Source organism: Rhinichthys klamathensis, unplaced genomic scaffold (assembly GCF_029890125.1).
Source record: "Rhinichthys klamathensis goyatoka isolate OS25496 unplaced genomic scaffold, OSU_Roscu_1.1 h1tg000411l_1, whole genome shotgun sequence".
Lineage (NCBI taxonomy): Eukaryota > Metazoa > Chordata > Actinopteri > Cypriniformes > Leuciscidae > Rhinichthys > Rhinichthys klamathensis.
In genome coordinates this window covers 72,309-99,582 of record NW_026606911.1, presented here as the reverse complement: position 1 = coordinate 99,582, position 27,274 = coordinate 72,309, and the positions used below count along the sequence as shown (strand labels likewise).

General features: G+C 39.4%; 1 protein-coding gene across 1 annotated transcript in view; it reads left to right on the top strand.

Moving 5' to 3' along the window:
- sspo (SCO-spondin) overlaps positions 1-27,274 on the top strand; it is a 163,365-nt gene that overhangs the window by 65,824 nt on the left and 70,267 nt on the right. The window contains exons 41-56 of the mRNA XM_056234974.1: positions 2,703-2,830; positions 4,440-4,581; positions 5,805-6,009; positions 7,106-7,127; positions 7,212-7,348; positions 8,332-8,545; positions 9,811-9,952; positions 13,806-14,054; positions 15,253-15,408; positions 16,524-16,664; positions 16,761-16,925; positions 22,674-22,865; positions 23,391-23,513; positions 25,065-25,194; positions 25,648-25,773; positions 26,725-26,816. Of these exons, the coding sequence (XP_056090949.1) occupies positions 2,703-2,830; positions 4,440-4,581; positions 5,805-6,009; positions 7,106-7,127; positions 7,212-7,348; positions 8,332-8,545; positions 9,811-9,952; positions 13,806-14,054; positions 15,253-15,408; positions 16,524-16,664; positions 16,761-16,925; positions 22,674-22,865; positions 23,391-23,513; positions 25,065-25,194; positions 25,648-25,773; positions 26,725-26,816 (2,364 nt within the window). The remainder of the gene's footprint in view (positions 1-2,702; positions 2,831-4,439; positions 4,582-5,804; positions 6,010-7,105; positions 7,128-7,211; positions 7,349-8,331; positions 8,546-9,810; positions 9,953-13,805; positions 14,055-15,252; positions 15,409-16,523; positions 16,665-16,760; positions 16,926-22,673; positions 22,866-23,390; positions 23,514-25,064; positions 25,195-25,647; positions 25,774-26,724; positions 26,817-27,274) is intronic.

The window sequence follows — 27,274 nt, the reverse complement described above, 5'->3', positions numbered from 1 at the left end:
CTAGTTTAGTTTTCTTCCAGTTGCGCTCCATTTTTCTGGCTGCTCTCTTAAGGGCCTGAGTGTGCTCGCTGTACCACGGCGTTGGACTATTTTCTTTAATCTTCTTTAAGCGCAATGGAGCAACTGCGTCTAAAGTGCTGGAAAAGAGAGAGTTAAACGTTTCTGTTGCAATATCGAGTTCTTCTAAGCTATCTGGGATGCTGAGATGATGAAACTGATTAGGAAGATTATTGATAAAGCAATCTTTAGTGGCAGAATTTATAGGTCTAACGTATTTATAACACGGAGTCGGCTTTGCAGCCTTGGCTAAATGTAATTTACATGAGACTAGATAATGATCTGAGATGTCATCGCTCTGCTGCAGAATTTCAACAGCATCAACATCTATTCCATGTGATAATATTAGATCTAGAGTATGATTACGACAATGAGTAGGTCCTGACACGTGTTGTCTAACTCCAATTGAGTTTACAATGTCTTTAAATGCCAATCCCAAAGCATCTTTTTCATTATCTACATGTAAATTAAAATCACCAACAATTAGTACTTTATCTGCAGCCAATACTAAATCTGATAGAAAGTCCGCAAATTCTTTGATAAAATCTTTATGGTGCCCTGGTGGCCTGTACACAGTAGCCAGCATAATTCTCAAATGTGATTTATCGTTTACACTATATATTTTTACATTAAGCACCAATACTTCAAAAGAAGTATATTTAAAGCTACATTTCTTAGTGGTTTTGAAAATATTACTATAAATTACAGCAACACCTCCCCCTTTGCCTTTCAGACGAGGTTCATTTTTATAACTGTAATCTTGTGGGGTTGACTCAATTATAGTAATATAATCATTTGGTTTTAACCAGGTTTCTGTCAAACACAGCACATCTAGATTATAATCTGAAATCATATCATTAACTATGAGAGATTTTGAAGTAAGGGATCGAATATTCAGCAACCCAAGCTTTATCATTTGCTCATCTGTATTATATCTGTTTTTTATTTGTTGAACATCAATTAAATTTTTAACCTGACGTTTTTTGGATTTCCAAATTCGGGGAACAGACACAGTCTCTATATGATGATATCTAGGTGAAAGAGGCTCTATGTGATGGGATTTATCTGACCTTGGTGACGTGAGGCCGCTAGCAGACGGTCGGTTTAGCCAGTCTGTCTGCTTCCTTCCTGATCTAGCATTATATATCGCTAGAATAATTACTTGCATACTGTAACGTTAGTTACCGTTATATTAACGTTATCTTACTAGCTATTTATAACTTATAGAAAGAGTGCAACGTTATAAAGTTACATGTAGGCTATTGCAAAATACATAATGATTTGAGGACCAAGTTTGTAGTCAAAGTATGGGCAGGCCATAGTCAATGTAAAGCATATTATTGACGTTTAGTCCCTATTAGTGAATGTGCCATATAACTTTTTATCCGCTGTTATCGGTGGCCCTGTTTACTAGCCTGCGCGTTCACGACAGGCTCCGCTGTGGAGGGAGGGCTGTTGCGCAGCAGAGAGCAAGGGGGAAGTTGTGCTTGTTCAAATTTTCAGGCTAAGTCAACGTTTTCTCAAAACTCCCTACTGCAGCTTTAATAAAAATCGATTTCTGGGGGTGCATGGGCCCTTAGAATCATCCTATCTTTCCCTCTCTTAGTAGGCATAAAAGTGGGTAATTTATTACAAGTAACTTGAGTTACGTAATCAGATTACTTTTTCAAGTAACTAGTAAAGTAACGCATTACTTTTAAAACTTACAACAAAATATCTGAGTTACTCTTTCAAATAAGTAACGCAAGTTACTTTGGTTTCCCATTTATTGACTGACTGACAGCTCTCCTGTCCTCATGTTGAGACGCATCGAAGTGCAGAGGCGTGTGTGTGTGTGTGTGTGTGTGTGTGTGTGTGTGTGTGTGTGTGTGTGTGTGTGTGTGTGTGTGTGTGTGTGTGTGTGTGTGTGTGTGTGTGTGTGTGTGTGAGTGTGTGTGTGTGTGTGTGTGTGAATATGATGGATATTGTAGTTCTAAACTAAATGTGAGCATTTACTCATCTCACTTGCACAAAAAGAGATTCAATATTCCTCTCAATTAATAAAAATCAGTGAAATGCAGAATCAGAATACTATGCAAACCTCTTCAAAGCTTCGATGATTCAGTTAAACCATAAGCAAAAATGAATATAGATTTTTTTGTTTTTATTGGTAAAGTAAGTGTTAAACTTATCCAGAAGAACAGCAGCTGAAGGTTTGCTTGAGCCTCTCCTGTACACGCGTGCATCTGCATTTCCTTCAGCCTGAGGATTATTATTTCACTTTTGGTGTGAAAGTGTCTTTACATTTGCAAAAAAAAAAAAAAAAATTGTTATAAAAAAACAAGCCCAGCCCAGATGGGAAAAAAGTAACGCAAAAGTAACGTAACTCATTACTTTTTTAAAAAAGTAACTAAGTAATGCAATTAGTTACTTTTTAAGGGAGGAACGCAATATTGTAACGCATTACTTTCCCCAACATGGGTCATATTTGTAAAAAAATATAGTTCAGATACTCGTCCTCGAGGGAGTTGCTGTTACGGCAGTGGTTGCTTTGACACTTTAATGAAATATGGCTGGTACCTATATGGAAGAAGAAGCTTTTCCAGCACCACTAGTAAAGTATAGTAAAGTTGTAATGTGACACTGTTGATTGTGTGTTTGTGTAGGCTTGCTGACTCAGGGTGGCGGCGTGTTCGACACGTTTGTGTCCAGCTTTTATCTGCAGTTCAGCAGCGACGGCCGGCAGTGGTCCACGTATAAAGAGATGATCACAGACGCCAGACCCAAAGCAAAGGTGACGCACACATAAACCTGACATCTGTCAAACCTTAAAGGGGTCATATAATGCCATTTTTGTACAAGCTAATATGATTCTTTAGGGTCTAAATTAAAAGTTTGTAATATACTTTAATTAAAATTTTCATTAGTATTGTAAGAAAACACATATTTTACCTGGTCAAAAACAGCTCTGTTTTCAGCACGCCGTTTCAGTGCATATGCCTTTAAATGATAATGAGTTTTGCTGACTCCGCCCCTCTGTTCTGTGCATACACCGTTTGTAACACAATAACACAATAACCATAACGCGTTGTTCAGTATAAACGTGGAATTATGAATTATATTGAGAACGTCATACATAGAAAACATGCCGTAATGTACCCTGACTGAGTGTAAACCTTAGACGCATTCATTGTGAAGCGTGCAGCTAGCGATTTGCAAAGATTAATATATTAATATAAAGTTTAATAAAACGTTTCACTCACTTCCGTTCTTCTGGAGGTTCAGCAGGAACACGAATATCTGGTACCGATCCTTTTTAGCAAAGTTTCTTAGCAAATCCAGCTTTACACTGACCCTCGTTTATAAAGCAGTCTGGTGAGAAATGATTCGCGCAAACATGAGAGCATTGACGTTGCTCGTGTGGAATATTCCCTTCGAAAACAAAACTCAGCCACTGCGTCTTCAGCGGTTCGGATTCAGGAACATTAAAATGACTGTGTTCGTTATTACACCCAAGAACAGAACACCGAAATCGCTTAGACGCCATTCTGCTCATAGACAGTGCTCCAGCATATCAACAATGACCGCGCCGGTCCGGTCCGCGCCGCGCAGACTATGATTGACAGCTACCTCATGTGCGAGGGCGGGTCTGTGTTGAAACGCTCCCGTCAATCAACAATCGTGGGAGGGGCTTCCGTTTTATTGACGTCACAAAAACGAATGGCTCGATTTGAGGCAGGGGAAAACATATAAGGAGATTAAAACAAAACCACTGGATGGATTTTTATCATTATATGATGTTTGTGTACAGGCACTGCCAACACACATTTCAGTACAATCAACTTGTAAAAGTGCATGTACCATTATATGACCCCTTTAAAGAGTACATTACACACACACACACACACACACACACACAGTTTCTGGCAATCTCACGTTAACATTGAGTAGCTATAGAGTAGGATTGCATCCCTCATATCTCCGAAAAGGCTTTAGTATTATCAGATATATAAAAGAGAGATACACTGTACCGATTCTTTCCGAACTGCTAAAGATCCCTGGATAACTCTCCATTCACTATACGTTTGTGTTATTACAGGTGAAACTCAAAAAATTAGAATATCGTGCAAAAGTTCATTTATTTCAGTAATTCAACTTAAAAGGTGAAACTAATATATTATATAGACTCATTACATGCACAGTAAGATATTTCAAGCCTTTATTTGTTATAATTTTGGAGATTATGGCTTACAGCTTATGAAAACCTTTTCACAATATTCTAATTTTGACTTTGGGGTTTTCATAAGCTGTGAGCCATAATCATCAAAATTAAAAGTGGTGTCTCCACTGGACATTTGTGTAATATTGGATCAGTTAAGATTATAATGTTTAGTTTCTTCCAGGTGTTTCAGGGCAACAGCGATGACCGCGGCGTAGCTCTGGCCCGTCTGGACCGGATGGTGTCGGCTCGGTTCGTGAGGATTCTTCCTCATGACTTTCAGAACGGGATCTATCTGCGAGTCGAGCTCATGGGATGCGCTGACGGTATCCTTGATTTTGAAATTCGATTTAATCATAAAATTACTATTGTTTTGCATTAATAAGAGCAGGTATTAATAATATTACATCATTATTTCTTGGAAATGCACATTTGACAGTAAATCACTGAACTTGAGACGCAGATAAAATGAACTTTTAACAACCTCATTTTCATAGGGACAAATTTTAATATTTTAAGGATATTAATTGTTCCATTGTTCTTCTATAGTATCATTCTGAACTGACCGACAGCTTCAGTGATTATAAAACGATCGCTCTTTACTTGCGTTCGGTGTAATTCAGTCACAATTTAAATGAGACTTCTTGAATTTTCCTATTTCATACTTCAATACAAAAAGTGTCAAACTCTGAAAAGAAAAACTTGATGATTTGATATTTTATAATAGGGATTTCATAATATCTAAATATAAATTTAAAAGCAAAACGTGTAAAAAAAAAAAAAAAAAAAGTCAAAATGGCTAATAATTCATGTCTTTTTTTAATTTAATTTTTTATAAAAGTGTTTTGTTTGCCACATCTTAGTTTTCCTACATCTTTGATAAACTGAAATGAAATAAAATATAAAATTAAAACAAAATGACTAAGACTAAGACAAAATGAAAATGAATTCAAAATATTAATAAATACTATAATAGTATAATTACCAAGACAGGTGAGAATATATTCAGAACAAACATTTCTTTCCTTTATTTAGTGTATGGATCTTGCATTTAATGTTATGATATAAAACCAAAAGAAAGAAACTAAAAATATTTTGCGTCAGTTGTCATTAGCATATTGGAAAAAATATATATAATTCTCTATTACTGTTAGTGAAATATGGAAAAAATTTAACATAATTATTATGTGAAAAACCTATGATATATTTTTAATTGTACAATATCTGTATATCGTCATATCATTAGTTGCACAGCCATTCAATTATTCTAATTTAAATAATTAAAAAGTGACTGCATGACAGTAATGATATTTTAATGAAAATCACCATAAAGGATAATGAGAATTGCAAACAACTTAAAAGCAAAAGATCAAGATGCATTATTATTATAAATAGAATTTGAAGAGAAAATGTAAATAATATCAGAATGCAAAACTCTTAAAATCCTAAAAAATGCTTTATTTTCTCCGTGCATTTTTTCTTGCCTTACACTTTGGACTTGTGTGTGTGTGTGTGTGTGTGTGTGTGTGTGTGTGTGTGTTGTGTGCAGGACCGGGCTGCGCGTCGGGTCAGTTCTCCTGCCCTCCTCCAGGGGGGTGTGTGGAGGCGGAGCGCCGCTGTGATGGAGTTCCTCACTGTCCTGATGGGGCGGATGAGAGAGACTGTACACACACTAATACCACACACACACCCTCCACTGCCCCCCCGCCCAGCAAGACCACCGCCAGAGTTATGACCACCACTGTGAGACTTGCGTAATTCATCAACTCTCGAATCACACCTGAAGACAAATCTGACAGTGACATGCCCAACCCTTAAAAAATATAAAAATATATATATATGAAGACCTCTGATGCAAAAGCCTCTCCGCACATAGTATACGTTCATCAAATACTTTCACTTCAAACTCACTAAATCCCAGATAAGCCCATTCAGAAATGCCGGAACTTGGGTAGAAACCTATACATAGGAGCCTGATAAAAATGCTAATTTTAAAGAAAAACGTTAGATGGACTTAGAGGCTTTTGCATCTGAAGTCTTCATATATATATATATATATATATATATATATATATATATATATATATATGTACCTATTTTTTGACATTCTTGAATATAAAATAAATATAAAAATAATTAATTATGAATAACTAAGGTAAAAATACAATATAATAATATAAAGCGTAACAATTTAAAATATTAATATAAAGTTAAAAATAGGTATATATATATATATATATATATATATATATATATATATATATATGTACCTAACTTTTTTAGCTTTATATTAATATATTATATTTTTATATTTTTTAAGCATTACAGTATATTCTTACCAATTTAAAATATTAATATAAAGTTAAAAAATAGGTATATATATATATATGTACCTAACTTTTTTAGCTTTATATTAATACATTATATTTTTATATTTGTTAAGCATTATATTATATTCTTACCTTAATTATTCAAAATTAATTATTATTTAAATTTATTTTATATTTAAGAATGCCGCAATACAGCATATCTTAGGTCATTAAATGTGCCCCTTTTTTATTAATAATTAAGATAATAATGAATTAATATTTTTATATATTTACTGTGGTACAAATAGCATTGATTGAGTTTAACCGGCACTATAGACGTACTGTAACTGTGATCTCTTTTAAAGAAGTCGTTCTCTATTACTGCATTGTGTGTGTGTGTTTGTGTGTGTGTGTGTGTGTGTGTGTGTGTGTGTGTGTGTGTGTGTGTGTGTGTGTGTGTGTGTGTGTGTGTGTGTGTGTGTGTGTGTGTGTGTGTGTTTGTTAAAGTGTTTAATTGTTTCTGTCTCTCCGCGTCTCCAAGGAAGCAAGACCTCGTCCGAGAGGTAGGAACTCAGAAGAGTCATGAATACAAAAACATGTTAATGGTCCTAAAATAGGCTTGATTTTCTGTGATCAAAATATGATGACATCATCGCCCATCAGGTGACTGCTCTTCTGCTCTGGGATTGGAGGATGGGCGTGTCCATTATGGTCAGCTGACCTCGTCCTCGTACAGAGAGAATAATCCTGCTGACGCGGGCCGTCTCAACATCGTGCCCAATGTGTGAGCATTTTAAATCAATTAAGAATTTGTCTGAATATGTGCAGGATGAGATGATCATGCATTCGTACAAAGAAAAATGAAAAAATCAACCAGGTCTTCAGTGTTGGGGAAAGCTACTTTGAAAAGTAATGCTTTACAATATTGCGTTACTCCCTTAAAAAGTAACTAATTGCATTACTTAGTTACTTTTTTAGAAAAGTAATGCGTAACGTTACTTTCGCGTAACTTTTTTTCACCCGGGGTAGTTTTTTTTTTTTAATACTAAAATAAGTTATATTTTTGTGCAAATATAAAGACCTTTTCACACCAAAGGTGAAATAATAATCCTCAGGCTGATTCACACGTGTACAGTAGAGGCTCAAGCAAACCTTCAGCTGCTGCTCTTCTGGATAACGCAAGAATAGGACACTTACACACTTAATTTACCAATAAAAACACAAAAAATCTATAGTCATTTTTGCTTATTGTTTAACTGAATCATCGAAGGGCAGAAGCAAGTACATTGGTCAATAAAGTGAGATTAGATGCATAAAAATGTATGTTTTATTTACTGGAGTTTTGCATAGTATTCTGATTCTGTATTTCACTGATTTTATTCATTTTGAGGAATATTGAATCTTTTTTTTTGTCCAGGTGAGATGAGTAAATGCTCACATTTAGTCTAGAACTACAATATCCATCATGTTCACACACACACACACGCCTCTGCACTTCGATGCGTCTCAACATGAGGACAGGAGAGCTGTCAGTCAGTCAATAAATACAAACAAAGTAACTTGCGTTACTTATTTGAAAAAGTAATTCAGATATTTTGTTGTAAGTTTTAAAAGTAATGCGTTACTTTACTAGTTACTTGAAAAAGTAATCTGACTACGTAACTCAAGTTACTTGTAATGAGTTCCACACAACACTGGAGGTCTTTATATCCATTGATGGTCCATGTATCCTCACGCTGATGAATCCCTGGCTCTCGTCTCCCTCAGGATGGTGATGGAGCCGGGATGGAGTCCTCTGCCTGGAGATCCTCATCCGTATTTCCAGGTGGATTTCCTGGAGCCCACGTGGATCTCCGGTGTGGTGACGCAGGGCAGCGAGCGCATGTGGGGTTACTTCACCAAATACAGGCTCGCTTTCGCTCTCGTCCACACCGACTTCACCGACGTCACTGAGACTGGAGACAGAGGCTCTCCTCCGAAGGTAATCACGGCCGAAACATGTGCTGAGGAGGACAGGCGAGACTCGAAACGTTAGAACATCCTGCAAAAGTTCATTTATTTCAGTAATTCAACTTAAAAAGTGAAACTAATATATTATATAGACTCATTACATGCAAAGTGAGATATTTTAAGGATTTATTTGTTATAATGTTGATGATTATGGCTTACAGCTTATGAAAACCCCAAAGTCAAAATTAGAATATTGTGAAAAGGTGTGTCCGATATTCGAGGTGAGGATGGTGTTAACAGTGATGTGTGTGTGTGTGTGTGTGTGTGTATGTGTGTGTGTGTCAGAAATTCGAGGTGAGGATGGTGTTAACAGTGATGTGTGTGTGTGTGTGTGTGTGTGTGTGTGTGTGTGTGTCAGATATTCGAGGTGAGGATGGTGTTAACAGTGATGTGTGTGTGTGTGTGTGTGTGTGTGTGTGTGTGTGTGTGTGTGTGTGTGTGTGTGTGTGTGTGTGTGTGGTGTGTGTGTGTGTGTGTGTGTGTGTGTGTGTGTGTGTGTGTGTGTGTGTGTGTGTGTGTGTGTGTGTGTGTCAGAAATTCGAGGTGAGGATGGTGTTAACAGTGATGTGTGTGTGTGTGTGTGTGTGTGTCAGATATTCAAGGTGAGGATGGTGTTAACAGTGATGTGTGTGTGTGTGTGTGTCAGATATTCGAGGTGAGGATGGTGTTAACAGTGATGTGTGTGTGTGTGTGTGTGTGTGTGTGTGTGTGTGTGTGTGTGTGTGTGTGTGTGTGTGTGTGTGTGTGTGTGTGTGTGTGTGTGTGTGTGTGTGTGTGTGTGTGTGTGTGTGTGTGTGTCAGAAATTCGAGGTGAGGATGGTGTTAACAGTGATGTGTGTGTGTGTGTGTCAGATATTCAAGGTGAGGATGGTGTTAACAGTGATGTGTGTGTGTGTGTGTGTGTGTGTGTGTGTGTGTGTGTGTGTGTGTGTGTGTGTGTGTGTGTGTGTGTGTGTCAGATATTCGAGGTGAGGATGGTGTTAACAGTGATGTGTGTGTGTGTGTGTGTGTCAGATATTCGAGGTGAGGATGGTGTTAACAGTGATGTGTGTGTGTGTGTGTGTGTGTCAGATATTCGAGGTGAGGATGGTGTTAACAGTGATGTGTGTGTGTGTGTGTGTGTGTCAGATATTCGAGGTGAGGATGGTGTTAACAGTGATGTGTGTGTGTGTGTGTGTGTGTGTCAGATATTCGAGGTGAGGATGGTGTTAACAGTGATGTGTGTGTGTGTGTCAGATATTCGAGGTGAGGATGGTCGGCCGGACGCCGGTCACTCGCTGGTTGGACAGACTGATCAGAGCTCGCTTCCTCCGGATCATTCCTGTAGAATTTCGTCCGACTTTCTACCTGCGTGTGGAGGTGCTGGGCTGCAGAGGAGGTAGGCCTGGAGGGGTATCACGAGTTAGAGACCTGGGCGAATCACGAGTTAGAGACCTGGGGGAATCACGAGTTAGAGACCTGGGGGTATCACGAGTTAGAGACCTGGGGGTATCACGAGTTAGAGACCTGGGGGAATCACGAGTTAGAGACCTGGCGGAATCACGAGTTAGAGACCTGGGGGTATCACGAGTTAGAGACCTGGAGGAATCACGAGTTAGAGACCTGGGGGAATCACGAGTTAGAGACCTGGGGGTATCACGAGTTAGAGACCTGGGGGTATCACGAGTTAGAGACCTGGGGGAATCACGAGTTAGAGACCTGGGGGTATCACGAGTTAGAGACCTTGGGGTATCACGAGTTAGAGACCTTGGGGAATCACGAGTTAGAGACCTGGGGGTATCACGAGTTAGAGACCTGGGGGTATCACGAGTTAGAGACCTGGGGGAATCACGAGTTAGAGACCTGGGGGTATCACGAGTTAGAGACCTGGGGGTATCACGAGTTAGAGACCTGGCGGAATCACGAGTTAGAGACCTGGGGGTAGCACGAGTTAGAGACCTGGGGGTATCACGAGTTAGAGACCTGGGGGAATCACGAGTTAGAGACCTGGGGGAATCACGAGTTAGAGACCTGGGGGTATCACGAGTTAGAGACCTGGGGGAATCACGAGTTAGAGACCTGGGGGTATCACGAGTTAGAGACCTGGGGGTATCACGAGTTAGAGACCTGGCGGAATCACGAGTTAGAGACCTGGCGGTAGCACGAGTTAGAGACCTGGGGGTATCACGAGTTAGAGACCTGGGGGTATCACGAGTTAGAGACCTGGGGGTATCACGAGTTAGAGACCTGGGGGTATCACGAGTTAGAGACCTGGGGGAATCACGAGTTAGAGACCTGGGGGAATCACGAGTTAGAGACCTGGGGGTATCACGAGTTAGAGACCTGGGGGAATCACGAGTTAGAGACCTGGGGGTATCACGAGTTAGAGACCTGGCGGAATCACGAGTTAGAGACCTGGGGGTATTACGAGTTAGAGACCTGGGGGTATCACGAGTTAGAGACCTGGGGGTATCACGAGTTAGAGACCTGGGGGAATCACGAATTAGAGACCTGGCGGAATCACGAGTTAGAGACCTGGGGGTATCACGAGTTAGAGACCTGGCGGAATCACGAGTTAGAGACCTGGGGGTATCACGAGTTAGAGAACTGGGGGAATATATCAGGAGTTAGAGACCTGGGGGAATCACGAGTTAGAGACCTGGCGGAATCACGAGTTAGAGACCTGGCGGAATCACGAGTTAGAGACCTGGGGGTATCACGAGTTAGAGACCTGGGGGTATCACGAGTTAGAGACCTGGGGGTATCACGAGTTAGAGACCTTGGGGAATCACGAGTTAGAGACCTGGAGGAATCACGAGTCAGAGACCTGGGGGTATCACGAGTCAGAGACCTGGGGGAATCACGAGTCAGAGACCTGGGGGAATCACGAGTTAGAGACCTGGGGGAATCACGAGTTAGAGACCTGGGGGTATCACGAGTTAGAGACCTGGGGGTATCACTAGTTAGAGACCTGGGGGAATCACGAGTTAGAGACCTGGGGGTATCACTAGTTAGAGACCTGGAGGAATCACGAGTTAGAGACCTGGGGGTATCACGAGTTAGAGACCTGGGGGAATCACGAGTTAGAGACCTGGGGGTATCACGAGTTAGAGACCTGGGGGTATCACGAGTTAGAGACCTGGGGTATCACGAGTTAGAGACCTTGGGGAATCACGAGTTAGAGACCTGGAGGAATCACGAGTTAGAGACCTGGAGGAATCACGAGTTAGAGACCTGGGGGTATCACGAGTTAGAGACCTGGGGGAATCACGAGTTAGAGACCTGGGGGTATCACGAGTTAGAGACCTGGGGGTATCACGAGTTAGAGACCTGGGGGTATCACGAGTTAGAGACCTGGGGGTATCACAAGTTAGAGACCTGGGGATATCACTAGTTAGAGACCTGGGGGTATCACGAGTTAGAGACCTGGGGGTATCACGAGTTAGAGACCTGGGGTATCACAAGTTAGAGACCTGGGGGTATCACGAGTTAGAGACCTGGGGGAATCACGAGTCAGAGACCTGGGGGTATCAGGAGTCAGAGACCTGGCGGAATCACGAGTTAGAGACCTGGGGGTATCACGAGTTAGAGACCTGGGGGTATCACGAGTTAGAGACCTGGGGGAATCACGAGTTAGAGACCTGGGGGTATCACGAGTTAGAGACCTGGGGGTATCACGAGTTAGAGACCTGGGGGTATCACGAGTTAGAGACCTGGGGGTATCACGAGTTAGAGACCTGGGGATATCACTAGTTAGAGACCTGGGGGTATCACGAGTTAGAGACCTGGGGGTATCACGAGTTAGAGACCTGGGGTATCACAAGTTAGAGACCTGGGGGTATCACGAGTTAGAGACCTGGGGGAATCACGAGTCAGAGACCTGGGGGTATCAGGAGTCAGAGACCTGGCGGAATCACGAGTTAGAGACCTGGGGGTATCACGAGTTAGAGACCTGGGGGTATCACGAGTTAGAGACCTGGGGATATCACTAGTTAGAGACCTGGGGGTATCACGAGTTAGAGACCTGGGGGAATCACGAGTTAGAGACCTGGGGGTATCACGAGTTAGAGACCTGGGGTATCACGAGTTAGAGACCTGGGGGTATCACGAGTTAGAGACCTGGGGGTATCAGGAGTTAGAGACCTGGGGTATCACGAGTTAGAGACCTGGGGGTATCACGAGTTAGAGACCTGGGGGTATCACGAGTTAGAGACCTGGGGTATCACGAGTTAGAGACCTGGGGGTATCACGAGTTAGAGACCTGGGGGTATCACGAGTTAGAGACCTGGCGGAATCACGAGTTAGAGACCTGGGGGTATCACGAGTTAGAGACCTGGGGGTATCACGAGTTAGAGACCTGGGGGTATCACGAGTTAGAGACCTGGAGGAATCACGAGTTAGAGACCTGGGGGTATCACGAGTTAGAGACCTGGGGGTATCACGAGTTAGAGACCTGGGGGTATCACGAGTTAGAGACCGGGGGGAATCACGAGTACAGGTCATGTTTCACACCACAGTATAAACAAGAAAAAAAGAAAATGGATTTTTTTGGATAATTTTTTTTTTTAGATAGAAATTGCTTTTTTTACATTGTGACATTATTTTCATGACAATTAAACACATTTAAATACCAAACCATGATGTCATATTATAGGTTTAAAAAAAAAAAAAATTTACACAATTTTTTACACACACACACACACACATATATATATATATATATATATATATATATATATGACAATATAGTTTTTATTAATTTAATTAATTAATTTAATATTGTTATTATTAATACATTTTAATATATTTGTTAAATAATATAATTATTTAAAATATATTTTTAATTGAGTAAATAGCTAACATTAATAACACTTTGATCTATGCATGCAATATAATTTATAAGTGAATGCATTTATTAAAATGAATTTTGAATAATATTTTTTTACCTACACTACAGTAATGAGAAATGTGCTTAATTGTCATAAATAATACTTCACAATATAATTATTTTAAATATATATGTTTTAATGAATAATACTATGATATATACATGCAATACAATTTATAAATGAATGCATGTATTAAAATTAGTTCATTTTAAATAATATGTTTTCACATTCCAGTAATGAGAAATGTGCTTTATAATTATGAAAACCCCCAAAATATTTACGGCCCTATAAAGTAGACTTCATTCATTACTTTAAGCATTATATAATGTATATCATATCGACATATATATTCGTTCTTGTCAGATGAGTTGGTCACACCCAGTAGTGAAGTGAGCACAGCGTCACCTGGTGGGCCGGGATTACAGAACCACACGGGGCCAACGGGACGTCCTGGTCACTATAACTACACATCTGGACCTCCAGGACTTCACACCAGGAGTCCACAGGACGGGAGCCCGGGAGTGGCTCCTCACACACACATCACAACAGCGCCACCTGGTGTCAGCCCCACGGGACACCCGGGCCTTCATATGCTCAGCACACCCAGGACAGGTGCGCATTTCTGAGTCTCACACGTGGAAAACATTGTAGTCTGCCTCGACCCAGATTCCACTCCAGAATATCGTAGGGTCGATATTTAAATATAAATAGGGTCGTAAAAATTCCGTCATAATCTATTACTACCCGTCATTTTAATTATTACATCTTAATGATCATAATAAGCCACTTAATAGGCTCTGTTTTTGTTCACATTTTAATTTTTATTCACAAACGTACAGGACAAGCATATAGGCTAGATTATGCATTTATTTATTATGAAGAGAAAGTTGAGCAGAGACTGTGTGTCACTTCAGTTTTCATCATGATATTTGTTCACAAAATCGCAATAAGCTTTGTTACTTTTGATATGCAGCTTTCAAATTATGTCCATTTTATCACATAATTCAAACTATAAATACCGTTTTGGCGCTCTAAAATATTTAATCCGAGTGAACGCGATTTACTACGTTACAGAGCGAAATAAACATGAATGAACATAAAAAAAATATGTTGAACTTATCGAAATCCAGATCATGTCTCTCATGTAATTACTCGATTAGTGTTTCAACCGCAGAAAGACATCAATAAAACAGTTTAAACAATGTCATGTAACTCAGAAAAGACATTTGATGCCCCTGATAGTCAGCAAGAGCGCACTCGCCACCAAGAGTTGTTACAAGTTACACTACATCACTCTCCGTGTAATCTGTTAAATTGTCGGACGGCTTTCAGATTTTTCCGCCACTGCTAAAAAAATTCCGTCAATGATGAAAAATTTTCGGTGAACGCAACCTCTGACCTTGCCACTGCAACGCTGTAATCATAGACTGTAATAGACCTTATTCACAGCAGCGCCATCTGTGATTTCTAATGAAAGCATCTCTTCAATGGGCTGCACTGTTTTAATGTATTTTTGGATTGTTCTGCTCAGGAAAAATATATTTCCAAGAAATTTCAGTTGACAAAAAAACTCCCGACAATATAAGCTGTGTAAAATTGTAAGTAATCTAGGAGCTTTATACAGCGGATGCCAGTCTATCCCTCACAGCCTCTCTCACACCTGGCATGGCGCTGCTCTGAATAAGGTCTATAAGCTTCATTTTTGAGATCTTCGACGTCCACATCATTCTTTCTTACACATGTCAGGTGCTGTAGAATTGCAAATGTAAATGCTAAATGCTTTTCAAACTGTTTTTTCCCGTTTCTCAAGGGTTCTGGGAAACGTCCACAGCGTATGATGATGGTTTACCCAGAGTCCTGTGCGTGGAAGGACAGTTTTCCTGCAGGACGTTTGGTTGTGTTGAGGCTGTGCTGGTGTGTGACGGACACGAGGACTGTCCCGACGGCTCAGACGAACATCGCTGTGGTAAAAATAAAGCATATGTAACGGAGGCCAGCTAGTAGTTGCTGTGCGAGTAAACCTCACTCCTCTGATCTCAATAGGCGCTCTGGCGACAGATGCTAGAGGCTGCCGTCTTTAGCCTCCTTGTTAGAGCGCCTGACTCTCACGCCGGAGACCCGGGTTCGAGGCCCGCACAGAGCGGGGCGAGTAGGACCCGGGTGGAGGGGTTACACATACGCATGTTTATTAATTACATGCCGTCAGTGTTGAGGAAGATATACAGAAACGGCATGTCAAGCTACAAGCTAATACTCATTTAAACCAGTTACCACTTTAAAATACTAGATCTTGAAGCAGAGTTCTTATGGGTAATAATAAACCTAAAACTATTAAAACTTGTTTTCAGAAATTGAAATTAAGCTGAAATCAAATAAAATATATGGGGGGAAAAACTCAATTGAAATTTAGAAACGTTGCCTAATAAACTGAAATAAAATACATTTAATTAAAGTACTAAAATGTCTAAAACAAAAGATTATATATTGAATATTGAAAATATATATTGAAGCTAAATTGAATTATTTAATACATTTATATTTGTTATTTACAATTAATTTTATTTTAGGATTTATATTTAAATGTTAATATGGGTAATAAAATGACTAAACACATAACAAAAAGTAGTTAATGAATACTAAAATATTTTTGAATTCTGATTATGTAAGTTAGTTTAGTTTGTTATTCTCATACAAACACTTAATGTAAACAATGTATTAATTATGACTACAGACTCTTTGTCTGTAACATTTTTGTATTTTTTTAATGATATTTTGTCAGATTTTTCACCCTGTGCTGTGTTTGCCATTTTATTTTATTTTATTTATTTTTATTATTATTTTTTTATTATTATTATTATTCATTGTTATTTTTATTTATTTTTATTTTATTTTATTTTTACTTTATTTTATTTTTCATTGTTATTCATTATTTTATTTTATTTGTTTTTCATTGTTGTCTATTTCATTTGTAAGTCATTTGCTTTTAGTCTCTGGTTTGAACGCGTTGACTCCTAACATAAAATGCACTGATTCACTGAGCTTGTGATGAAGTGAGTCTGGATGTGCACCCTGTGTCCTCAGGCCCGGTCACACAGCGCCCCCTGGTGCCCGATCGCTGCTCCTCCAAGCAGTTCCGCTGCTGGAGCGGCGAGTGTGTGAGTTCAGATCAGAGATGCGACCTCCACCGGGACTGTGCCGACGGCTCGGATGAGAACGACTGCTGTGAGTCCACACACACATCTCAGGTCAGATTCAGGTCAGGTGGATTGTGGGATTGAGGTGTGTGTGTGTGTGTGTGTGTGTGTGTGTGTTCTCCAGTCGACTGTGTTCTGTCTCCCTGGACGTCCTGGAGTCAGTGTAGTGTATCATGTGGACTGGGTTCACTCTTCCGGCAGAGGAACATCATGAGAGACGCTCGACCCGGTGGATCCTGTGGTGGAGCTCAGTTCGACAGCCGGCCCTGTTTCATACACGCCTGTCCAGGTACACACACACCACCAATAATGCATATATATATAACATATAATATGTCACATACTGGTTCCAGGCCTGTCCAGGTGCACACACCCCCAATAATGCATATATATATATCATATAATATGTCACATACTGGTTCCAGGCCTGTCCAGGTACACACACACCACCAATAATGCATATATATAACATATAATATGTCACATACTGGTTCCAGGCCTGTCCAGGTGCACACACACCACCAATAATGCATATATATTATATAACATATAATATGTCACATACTGGTTCCAGGCCTGTCCAGGTACACACACACCCCCAATAATGCATATTTATATAACATATAATATAACACATACTGGTTACAGGCCTGTCCAGGTGCACACACACCACCAATAATGCATATATATTATATAACATATAATACATAACATACTGGTTCCAGGCCTGCCCAGGTACACACACACCACCAATAATGCATATATATAACATATAATATGTCACATACTGGTTCCAGGCCTGCCCAGGTACACACACACCACCAATAATGCATATACACTCACCGGCCACTTTATTAGGTACACCTGTCCAACTGCTCGTTAACACTTAATTTCTAAGCAGCCAATCACATGGCGGCAACTCAGTGCATTTAGGCATGTAGACATGGTCAAGACAATCTCCTGCAGTTCAAACCGAGCATCAGTATGGGGAAGAAAGTTGATTTGAGTGACTTTGAACGTGGCATGATTGTTGGTGCCAGAAGGGCTGGTCTGAGTATTTCAGAAACTGCTAATCTACTGGGATTTTCACGCACAACCATCTCTAGGGTTTACAGAGAATGGTCCGAAAAAGAAAAAACATCCAGTGAGCGGCAGTTCTGTGGGCGGAAATGCCTTGTTGATGCCAGAGGTCAGAGGAGAACGGCCAGACTGGTTCGAGCTGATAGAAGGGCAACAGTGACTGAAATAACCACTCGTTACAACCGAGGTATGCAGCAAAGCATTTGTGAAGCCACAACACGCACAACCTTGAGGCGGATGGGCTACAACAGCAGAAGACTCCACCGGGTACCACTCATCTCCACTACAAATAGGAAAAAGAGGCTACAATTGGCAAGAGCTCACCAAAATTGAACAGTTGAAGACTGGAAAAATGTTGCCTGGTCTGATGAGTCTCGATTTCTGTTGAGACATTCAGATGTTAGAGTCAGAATTTGGCGTAAACAGAATGAGAACATGGATCCATCATGCCTTGTTACCACTGTGCAGGCTGGTGGTGGTGGTGTAATGGTGTGGGGGATGTTTTCCTGGCACACTTTAGGCCCCTTAGTGCCAATTGGGCATAGTTTAAATGCCACGGCCTACCTGAGCATTGTTTCTGACCATGTCCATCCCTTTATGGCCACCATGTACCCATCCTCTGATGGCTACTTCCACCATGTCACAAAGCTCTAATCATTTCAAATTGGTTTCTTGAACATGACAATGAGTTCACTGTACTAAAATGGCCTCCACAGTCACCAGATCTCAACCCAATAGAGCATCTTTGGGATGTGGTGGAACGGGAGATTCGCATCATGGATGTGCTGCCGACAAATCTGCGGCAACTGTGTGATGCCATCATGTCAATATGGACCAAAGTCCCTGAGGAATGCTTCCAGCACCTTGTTGAATCTATGCCACGAAGAATTGAGGCAGTTCTGAAGGCAAAAGGGGGTCCAACCCGTTACTAGCATGGGGTACCTAATAAAGTGGCCGGTGAGTGTATATAACATGTAATATATCACATACTGGTTCCAGGCCTGTCCAGGTGCACACACACCCCCAATAATGCATATATATATAACATATAATATGTCACATACTGGTTCCAGGCCTGTCCAGGTGCACACACACTACCAATAATGCATATATATTATATAACATATAATATGTCACATACTGGTTCCAGGCCTGCCCAGGTACACACACACCACCAATAATGCATATATATAACATATAATATATCACATACTGGTTCCAGGCCTGTCCAGGTGCACACACACCACCAATAATGCATATATATTATATAACATATAATATGTCACATACTGGTTCCAGGCCTGTCCAGGTACACACACACCCCCAATAATGCATATATATAACATATAATATGTCACATACTGGTTCCAGGCCTGTCGAGGTACACACACACCCCCAATAATGCATATATATAACATATAATACATAACATACTGGTTCGAGGCCTGCACAGGTACACACACACCCCCAATAATGCATATATATAACATATAATATGTCACATACTGGTTCCAGGCCTGTCGAGGGACACACACACCCCCAATAATGCATATATATAACATATAATATGTCACATACTGGTTCCAGGCCTGTCCAGGTGCACACACACCACCAATAATGCATATATATAACATATAATACATAACATACTGGTTCGAGGCCTGCACAGGTACACACACACCCCCAATAATGCATATATATAACATATAATATGTCACATACTGGTTCCAGGCCTGTCCAGGTACACACACACCACCAATAATGCATATATATAACATATAATATGTCACATACTGGTTCCAGGCCTGTCCAGGTGCACACACACCACCAATAATGCATATATATTATATAACATATAATATGTCACATACTGGTTCCAGGCCTGTCCAGGTACACACACACCCCCAATAATGCATATTTATATAACATATAATATGTCACATACTGGTTCCAGGCCTGTCCAGGTACACACACACCACCAATAATGCATATATATAACATATAATATGTCACATACTGGTTCCAGGCCTGTCCAGGTACACACACACCCCCAATAATGCACATATATAACATATAATATGTCACATACTGGTTCCAGGCCTGTCCAGGTGCACACACACCCCCAATAATGCATATATATATAACATATAATATGTCACATACTGGTTCCAGGCCTGTCCAGGTGCACACACACCCCCAATAATGCATATATATTATATAACATATAATATGTCACATACTGGTTCCAGGCCTGTCGAGGGGACACACACACCCCCAATAATGCATATATATAACATATAATATGTCACATACTGGTTCCAGGCCTGTCCAGGTGCACACACACCACCAATAATGCATATATATTATATAACATATAATATATCACATACTGGTTCCAGGCCTGTCCAGGTGCACACACACCACCAATAATGCATATATATTATATAACATATAATATGTCACATACTGGTTCCAGGCCTGTCCAGGTGCACACACACCACCAATAATGCATATATATTATATAACATATAATATATCACATACTGGTTCCAGGCCTGTCCAGGTGCACACACACCACCAATAATGCATATATATTATATAACATATAATATATCACATACTGGTTCCAGGCCTGTCCAGGTACACACACACCCCCAATAATGCATATATATTATATAACATATAATATATCACATACTGGTTCCAGGCCTGTCCAGGTGCACACACACCACCAATAATGCATATATATTATATAACATATAATATATCACATACTGGTTCCAGGCCTGTCCAGGTGCACACACACCACCAATAATGCATATATATTATATAACATATAATATATCACATACTGGTTCCAGGCCTGTCCAGGTACACACACACCCCCAATAATGCATATATATTATATAACATATAATATATCACATACTGGTTCCAGGCCTGTCCAGGTGCACACACACCACCAATAATGCATATATATTATATAACATATAATATATCACATACTGGTTCCAGGCCTGTCCAGGTGCACACACACCACCAATAATGCATATATATTATATAACATATAATATGTCACATACTGGTTCCAGGCCTGTCCAGGTACACACACACCCCCAATAATGCATATATATAACATATAATATGTCACATACTGGTTCCAGGACTGTCGAGGGACACACACACCCCCAATAATGCATATATATAACATATAATATGTCACATACTGGTTCCAGGCCTGTCGAGGTACACACACACCCCCAATAATGCATATATATAACATATAATACATAACATACTGGTTCGAGGCCTGCACAGGTACACACACACCCCCAATAATGCATATATATAACATATAATATGTCACATACTGGTTCCAGGCCTGTCCAGGTACACACACACCCCCAATAATGCATATATATAACATATAATATGTCACATACTGGTTCCAGGCCTGTCGAGGGACACACACACCCCCAATAATGCATATATATAACATATAATATGTCACATACTGGTTCCAGGCCTGTCGAGGGACACACACACCCCCAATAATGCATATATATAACATATAATATATAACATACTGGTTCCAGGCCTGTCCAGGTGCACACACACCCCCAATAATGCATATATATAACATATAATATGTCACATACTGGTTCCAGGCCTGTCGAGGGACACACACACCCCCAATAATGCATATATATAACATATAATACATAACATACTGGTTCCAGGCCTGTCCAGGTACACACACACCACCAATAATGCATATATATAACATATAATATGTCACATACTGGTTCCAGGCCTGTCCAGGTACACACACACCCCCAATAATGCATATATATAACATATAATACATAACATACTGGTTCCAGGCCTGTCCAGGTACACACACACCCCCAATAATGCATATATATAACATATAATATGTCACATACTGGTTCCAGGCCTGTCCAGGTACACACACACCCCCAATAATGCATATATATAACATATAATACATAACATACTGGTTCCAGGCCTGTCCAGGTACACACACACCACCAATAATGCATATATATAACATATAATATGTCACATACTGGTTCCAGGCCTGTCCAGGTACACACACACCACCAATAATGCACATATATAACATATAATATGTCACATACTGGTTCGAGGCCTGCACAGGTGCACACACACCCCCAATAATGCACATATATAACATATAATATGTCACATACTGGTTCCAGGCCTGTCGAGGTACACACACACCCCCAATAATGCATATATATAACATATAATACATAACATACTGGTTCGAGGCCTGCACAGGTGCACACACACCACCAATAATGCATATATATAACATATAATACATAACATACTGGTTCGAGGCCTGCACAGGTACACACACACCCCCAATAATGCATATATATAACATATAATACATAACATACTGGTTCCAGGCCTGTCGAGGTACACACACACCCCCAATAATGCATTATGTATATAATTTGTGTTGCTTTAAGCAAACCCTGTGTAACCTAACCCCCTTAAATTATCTTTACAAATATATTCACAATTATATAACCTACATATGTGTTTCACATTCTCCTTGTGACAAGAATACATCCCTTCAACTTCTGGAAGTGAACAGCAGTGTTTTACTGTCGCATAAGAAGTGTAAAGCAGGGGTTCAGGTTATCCTACATTAGGGTTATTTAACAACAGAAACTGAATAATCAAACGTAAAAATAAACACTGCTTAGTTTTCTCTGTATGAATTAAATATATCCTGATTCTTATTAAAGCTAGGAAAGTTATTCAGCCGAGAGCAGCAAGTGATTCTCTCTGTCTTTTGTTCATGACCGTAGTTATTGCAAGTCGTTGCGATATGCATATCGCGATATATACATTTGCGATATTTGGATGAATTGTGCAGCCCTGTTTCTCTGTGTCCCAGTGGACGGTCATTGGTCCGACTGGACGCACTGGTCCGACTGTGGCGTGTCGTGTGGTGGAGGACTGATGGTGAGGAACAGGTCCTGCTCAAACCCTCCGCCCAAGAACAGCGGCAGAGACTGTGACGGGATGAGCAGACAAACACACGCGTGTAACACACACTCCTGCGGGACAACCACGGACACACAGAGCGGTCAGACTTCACATCGACACAACAACATGCATGCAGGATTTTTATATGTGACCCTGGACCACACAATCAGTCACAAGGGTCCATTTTTTTTAATTGAGATTTATACATGATCTGAAAGCTGAATAAATAAGCTTTCCATTGATGTATGGTTTGTTATGATAAGATAATATTTGTCCGAGGTACAGCTATTGTTAATCTGGAATCTGAGGGTGCAAAAAAAATCAAAACATTGAGAAAATCTCCTTTAAAGTTGTGCATTTATGTTCACGATTTTTTTTTATATATTTACTGTAGGACATTTACAAAATATCTTCATGGAACATGATCTTTACTTAATATCCTAATGATTTTCTGCATAAAAGAAAATTTGTTCATTTTGACCCATACAATGTATTGTTGGCTATTGCCAGAAATTTTCCCGTGCGACTCAAAACTGGTTTTGTGGTCCATGGTCCAATATCTGGACCAATATCTTATCCTGTGATTTAGATGATGTGTGTGTTGATCACTTCCGTTGAACCTCAGGTTGCACAGGAGGAATGGTTCTGGTTAAAGAGTCGGACTGTTTGTCTGGGAACATCGATGCGTGTCATGTGACCTGCTCTGACCTGCACTCCGAGAGGAACTGCACATTAAACTGCACTACAGGTACAGTCACATCATTATAAAGCTGTTCACATTACACTGCACTACAGGTACAGTCACATCATTATAAAGCTGTTCACATTACACTGCACTACAGGTACAGTCACATCATTATAAAGCTGTTCACATTACACTGCACTACAGGTACAGTCACATCATTATAAAGCTGTTCACATTAAACTGCACTACAGGTACAGTCACATCATTATAAAGCTGTTCACATTAAACTGCACTACAGGTACAGTCACATCATTATAAAGCTGTTCACATTACACTGCACTACAGGTACAGTCACATCATTATAAAGCTGTTCAGAGACTAACATCGATGATCGCAATTACCCAGTGCACTCAGACATCATGCATTGTCCTCTATTATGTATTGTATCTCTAATGTTTTATATATTGATTTAATTTAATGTGAAATAAAATAAATAACAATAAATAATGAATTATTATGATAATTAATATTAATATGATTTGTTAAATGTTAATTTTTTATTATTTATTACAATTACTATTTTTATATAAATGTGTATATATATATAATAAATTATATATATAATATACACACACACACACACACACACATTATGCTTATGGGTTAAACTTTTTTAAGGTGTCCGTGTTACAGTGTAATTATACATTTATGTGCTATGTAATAATTATTAACTACATGTACTCACTTAAATGGGTTGATTTATAATTAGTTGCATGTAATTATTCACAATTTATAGTTATTACTACAGTAAATATATGCAACGTGTAACAAGGACACTGTTAAAGGAGCTGTATGTAAGATTGTGGCCAAAACCGGTACTGCAATCACTTTCAAATTACTGTAGAGCGGTGTATCCCCTCCCCCTCCCCCCTGACTCGAGGTTGCCAGATCGGCTGCATTTTTTTATCCGATTCGTGTGTAGCTGCAGCTGTGGTAACTAGAGCAGAGCTGGCAACCCGGATGGCGCAACACTAATGACTTCGTGAATGGTCGATAGGTGGAGGGTGGAGCATCAGACCAAAACACAACATGACAACATCAACATCAGTTGAGGGCTGCAAATGCACTTTTTAAATGACAATATCCTGGCCAGACTACTGTTGTCAGTGATATAAGTATTTGAAATGAACATGATTTCTCAATGTCTAATGACATATCAGGGCCATTTTATGATTAATTCAAATAAATTTCTTACATACAGCTCCTTTAAATAAAGGGTAACACTTCATTTTACAGTGTCCTTGTTACTTATGTTACATGTACTTACCGTAGTAATAACAGTAAATTATGCATAATTACATGCAACTAACCCTCAACCTAACCCTAATCCCACCCTAACCCTATAGTAAGTGCATGTTGTTAATTATTATTACTCAGTGCTTAAATATCTAATTACTCTGTAACAATGACACCTTAAAATAAAGTGTAACTAAATAAAGTGTTACCAATTATTTAATGTAGTGTTTTAATAATAATTATTACATAGACCAAAAGAGAAATGATACTTTGATTTATGCATGTATTAAGTGTGTGTGTGGTTCTCGGGTTGGTTAGGATGTTATTGTCCTCCTGGGCTCTTCCTACAAGATGGACGTTGTGTCGACGTCAGTGAATGTGAGTGTTTGTGGGAAGGTTCGCTCATCCAGCCGGGACAGGGAGTCAGAACCAGCATCTGCAGCACATGGTCAGGAGACGCACATGCTTTTCAACATTTCTTTTGATTATATGAGACCCTGGAGCACAAAACCAGTCACGAGTCGCACGGGTGTATCTGTGGCAATAGCCGACAATACACTGTATGGGTCAAAATTATAGATTTTTCTTTTATGCCGAAAATCATTAGGATATTAAGTAAAGATCATGTTCCATGAAGATATTTAGTAAATTTCCTACCGTAAATATATAAAACATTTATTTTTGTGAGTGAATGCAGCAAAATCGTGAACATAAATGCACAACTTTAAAGGAGATTTTCTCAATGTTTCGATTTTTTTGCACGCTCAGATTCCAGATTAACAATAGTTCTATCTCGGCCAAATATTGTCCTATTCTAACAAACCGGTTTTGTGGTCCAGGGTCACATATGGCGCATGTAATACTGTAAATGCATGTCATGTCGTTTTATCCAATCATGCAGTGTGTGTAAAGATGGGCGTGTCAAATGTGATGAGTCCAGCTGTGTCGCTCGCTGTGATTGGTCGGCCTGGTCTTCATGGACATCATGTGACAGCAGCTGTGGGACGGGAATCCAGCACCGTTACAGGTGGACTGACTTATTAATCAAACATCTAATAAAGTTACATTCTGTGGGATTTAATGTCCATGTGCAACACAAGTAACCATTTCCACTTGTTTTTACATTTTTTTATCAAATAAAGTTTTTTTATAACAATCAAAAAACCAAACAAAAACACTAAGTCATAAAAATAACACACAAAAACACTAGTAGAAGTATACATTATTAGACTATGTACCATACATTTTTTCTTTAAAAAATAATCAATAAATAAATACTAAATAAAATAAAAACAATAATTAAATATGTCAATTCAATTCAATTCAAAAATAAAGTCCCATTTAAAATTTCACAGTAAAGTCATGTTGATTACTTAAACATTATGCATTTAGGCTTCTTAATAAAAATCGTTAAAAAAAAGCAAATAATTTAATTATTTATTACAGAGGAAAGAGAAAATGTTTCACTTTTTTGCCCTATTCAAGCTCTTTACATTTATTTCTAACAAATAATCATGTTTCAGATATTCTTTTTACATTTTTAAATAATTTTGAAAACATGTTTACAGTAAAGGATTTTTCAAAATAAAATAAATAAATAATAAAATAGTCAAATAATTTTAGTTTGTTGACTGGATTTTTCCCTCTCGTTTTCTCAGGACTGTTACACCAACAATACATTTTTGAAGGCCAAAAATTATTAAAATGTTCAGAAATTAGAAGAGGTGATTCTAGTCATTCTTTGTATGAATTATATTTTAATGTTTTAAATAACTAAATAGGTTCAGACACACAAAACTGATGTCAAGTCAATGACCCAAAAGTGAATCCCAAAGAATAACCCTGAATATGACTATAGTTGATGATGATGTTTCCATGTTTGGTCAGATATGAATATGACTATAGTTGATGATGTTTCCATGTTTGGTCAGATATGAATATGACTATATGTTGATGATGTATTTCCATGTTTGGTCAGATCTCCTCTGAGTCCGATGGGAGCGTCGAGGGTCGATCCGTGTGACGGCGACTCCACCGAAGCCCGTCGATGTTTCACTCCCTGCTCAGACGGTGAGATCTCACTACAGTCTCAGTGTAGAATAGAGGATGCATTGACGTTCCACACACACCGCGGGAACACACTCCCTCAGCCGGACCGAGTGGCAGAAGAGCTGCTGAGTGACTGGGTTTAATAGAGGAAACTGAGAAAACGCCAGTAAAACAAAGGATTATCAGTTTAAACTAAAGGTTGGACTCGATATAGTGTTCCTTACAACTGACCAGAGATCCAGTGATCGTGGATATCGACATGCGGCAGAAATCGTGTTTCATGACTTTTATATGAGCCTGATTTCCACGCCGGGGAAAAACATAAAGCAAATTTGCCTGTGAACGCTTTATATAAATACAATATAGGTCTAAATCCGGGTGATCACTTATATCAATGTTTTAGCCTATATATCATCATATCGTCCAGCCCTAACACTTGTAGTTTTTTGTCAATGTTTATTTTAAAAAGTAAGTTTCTG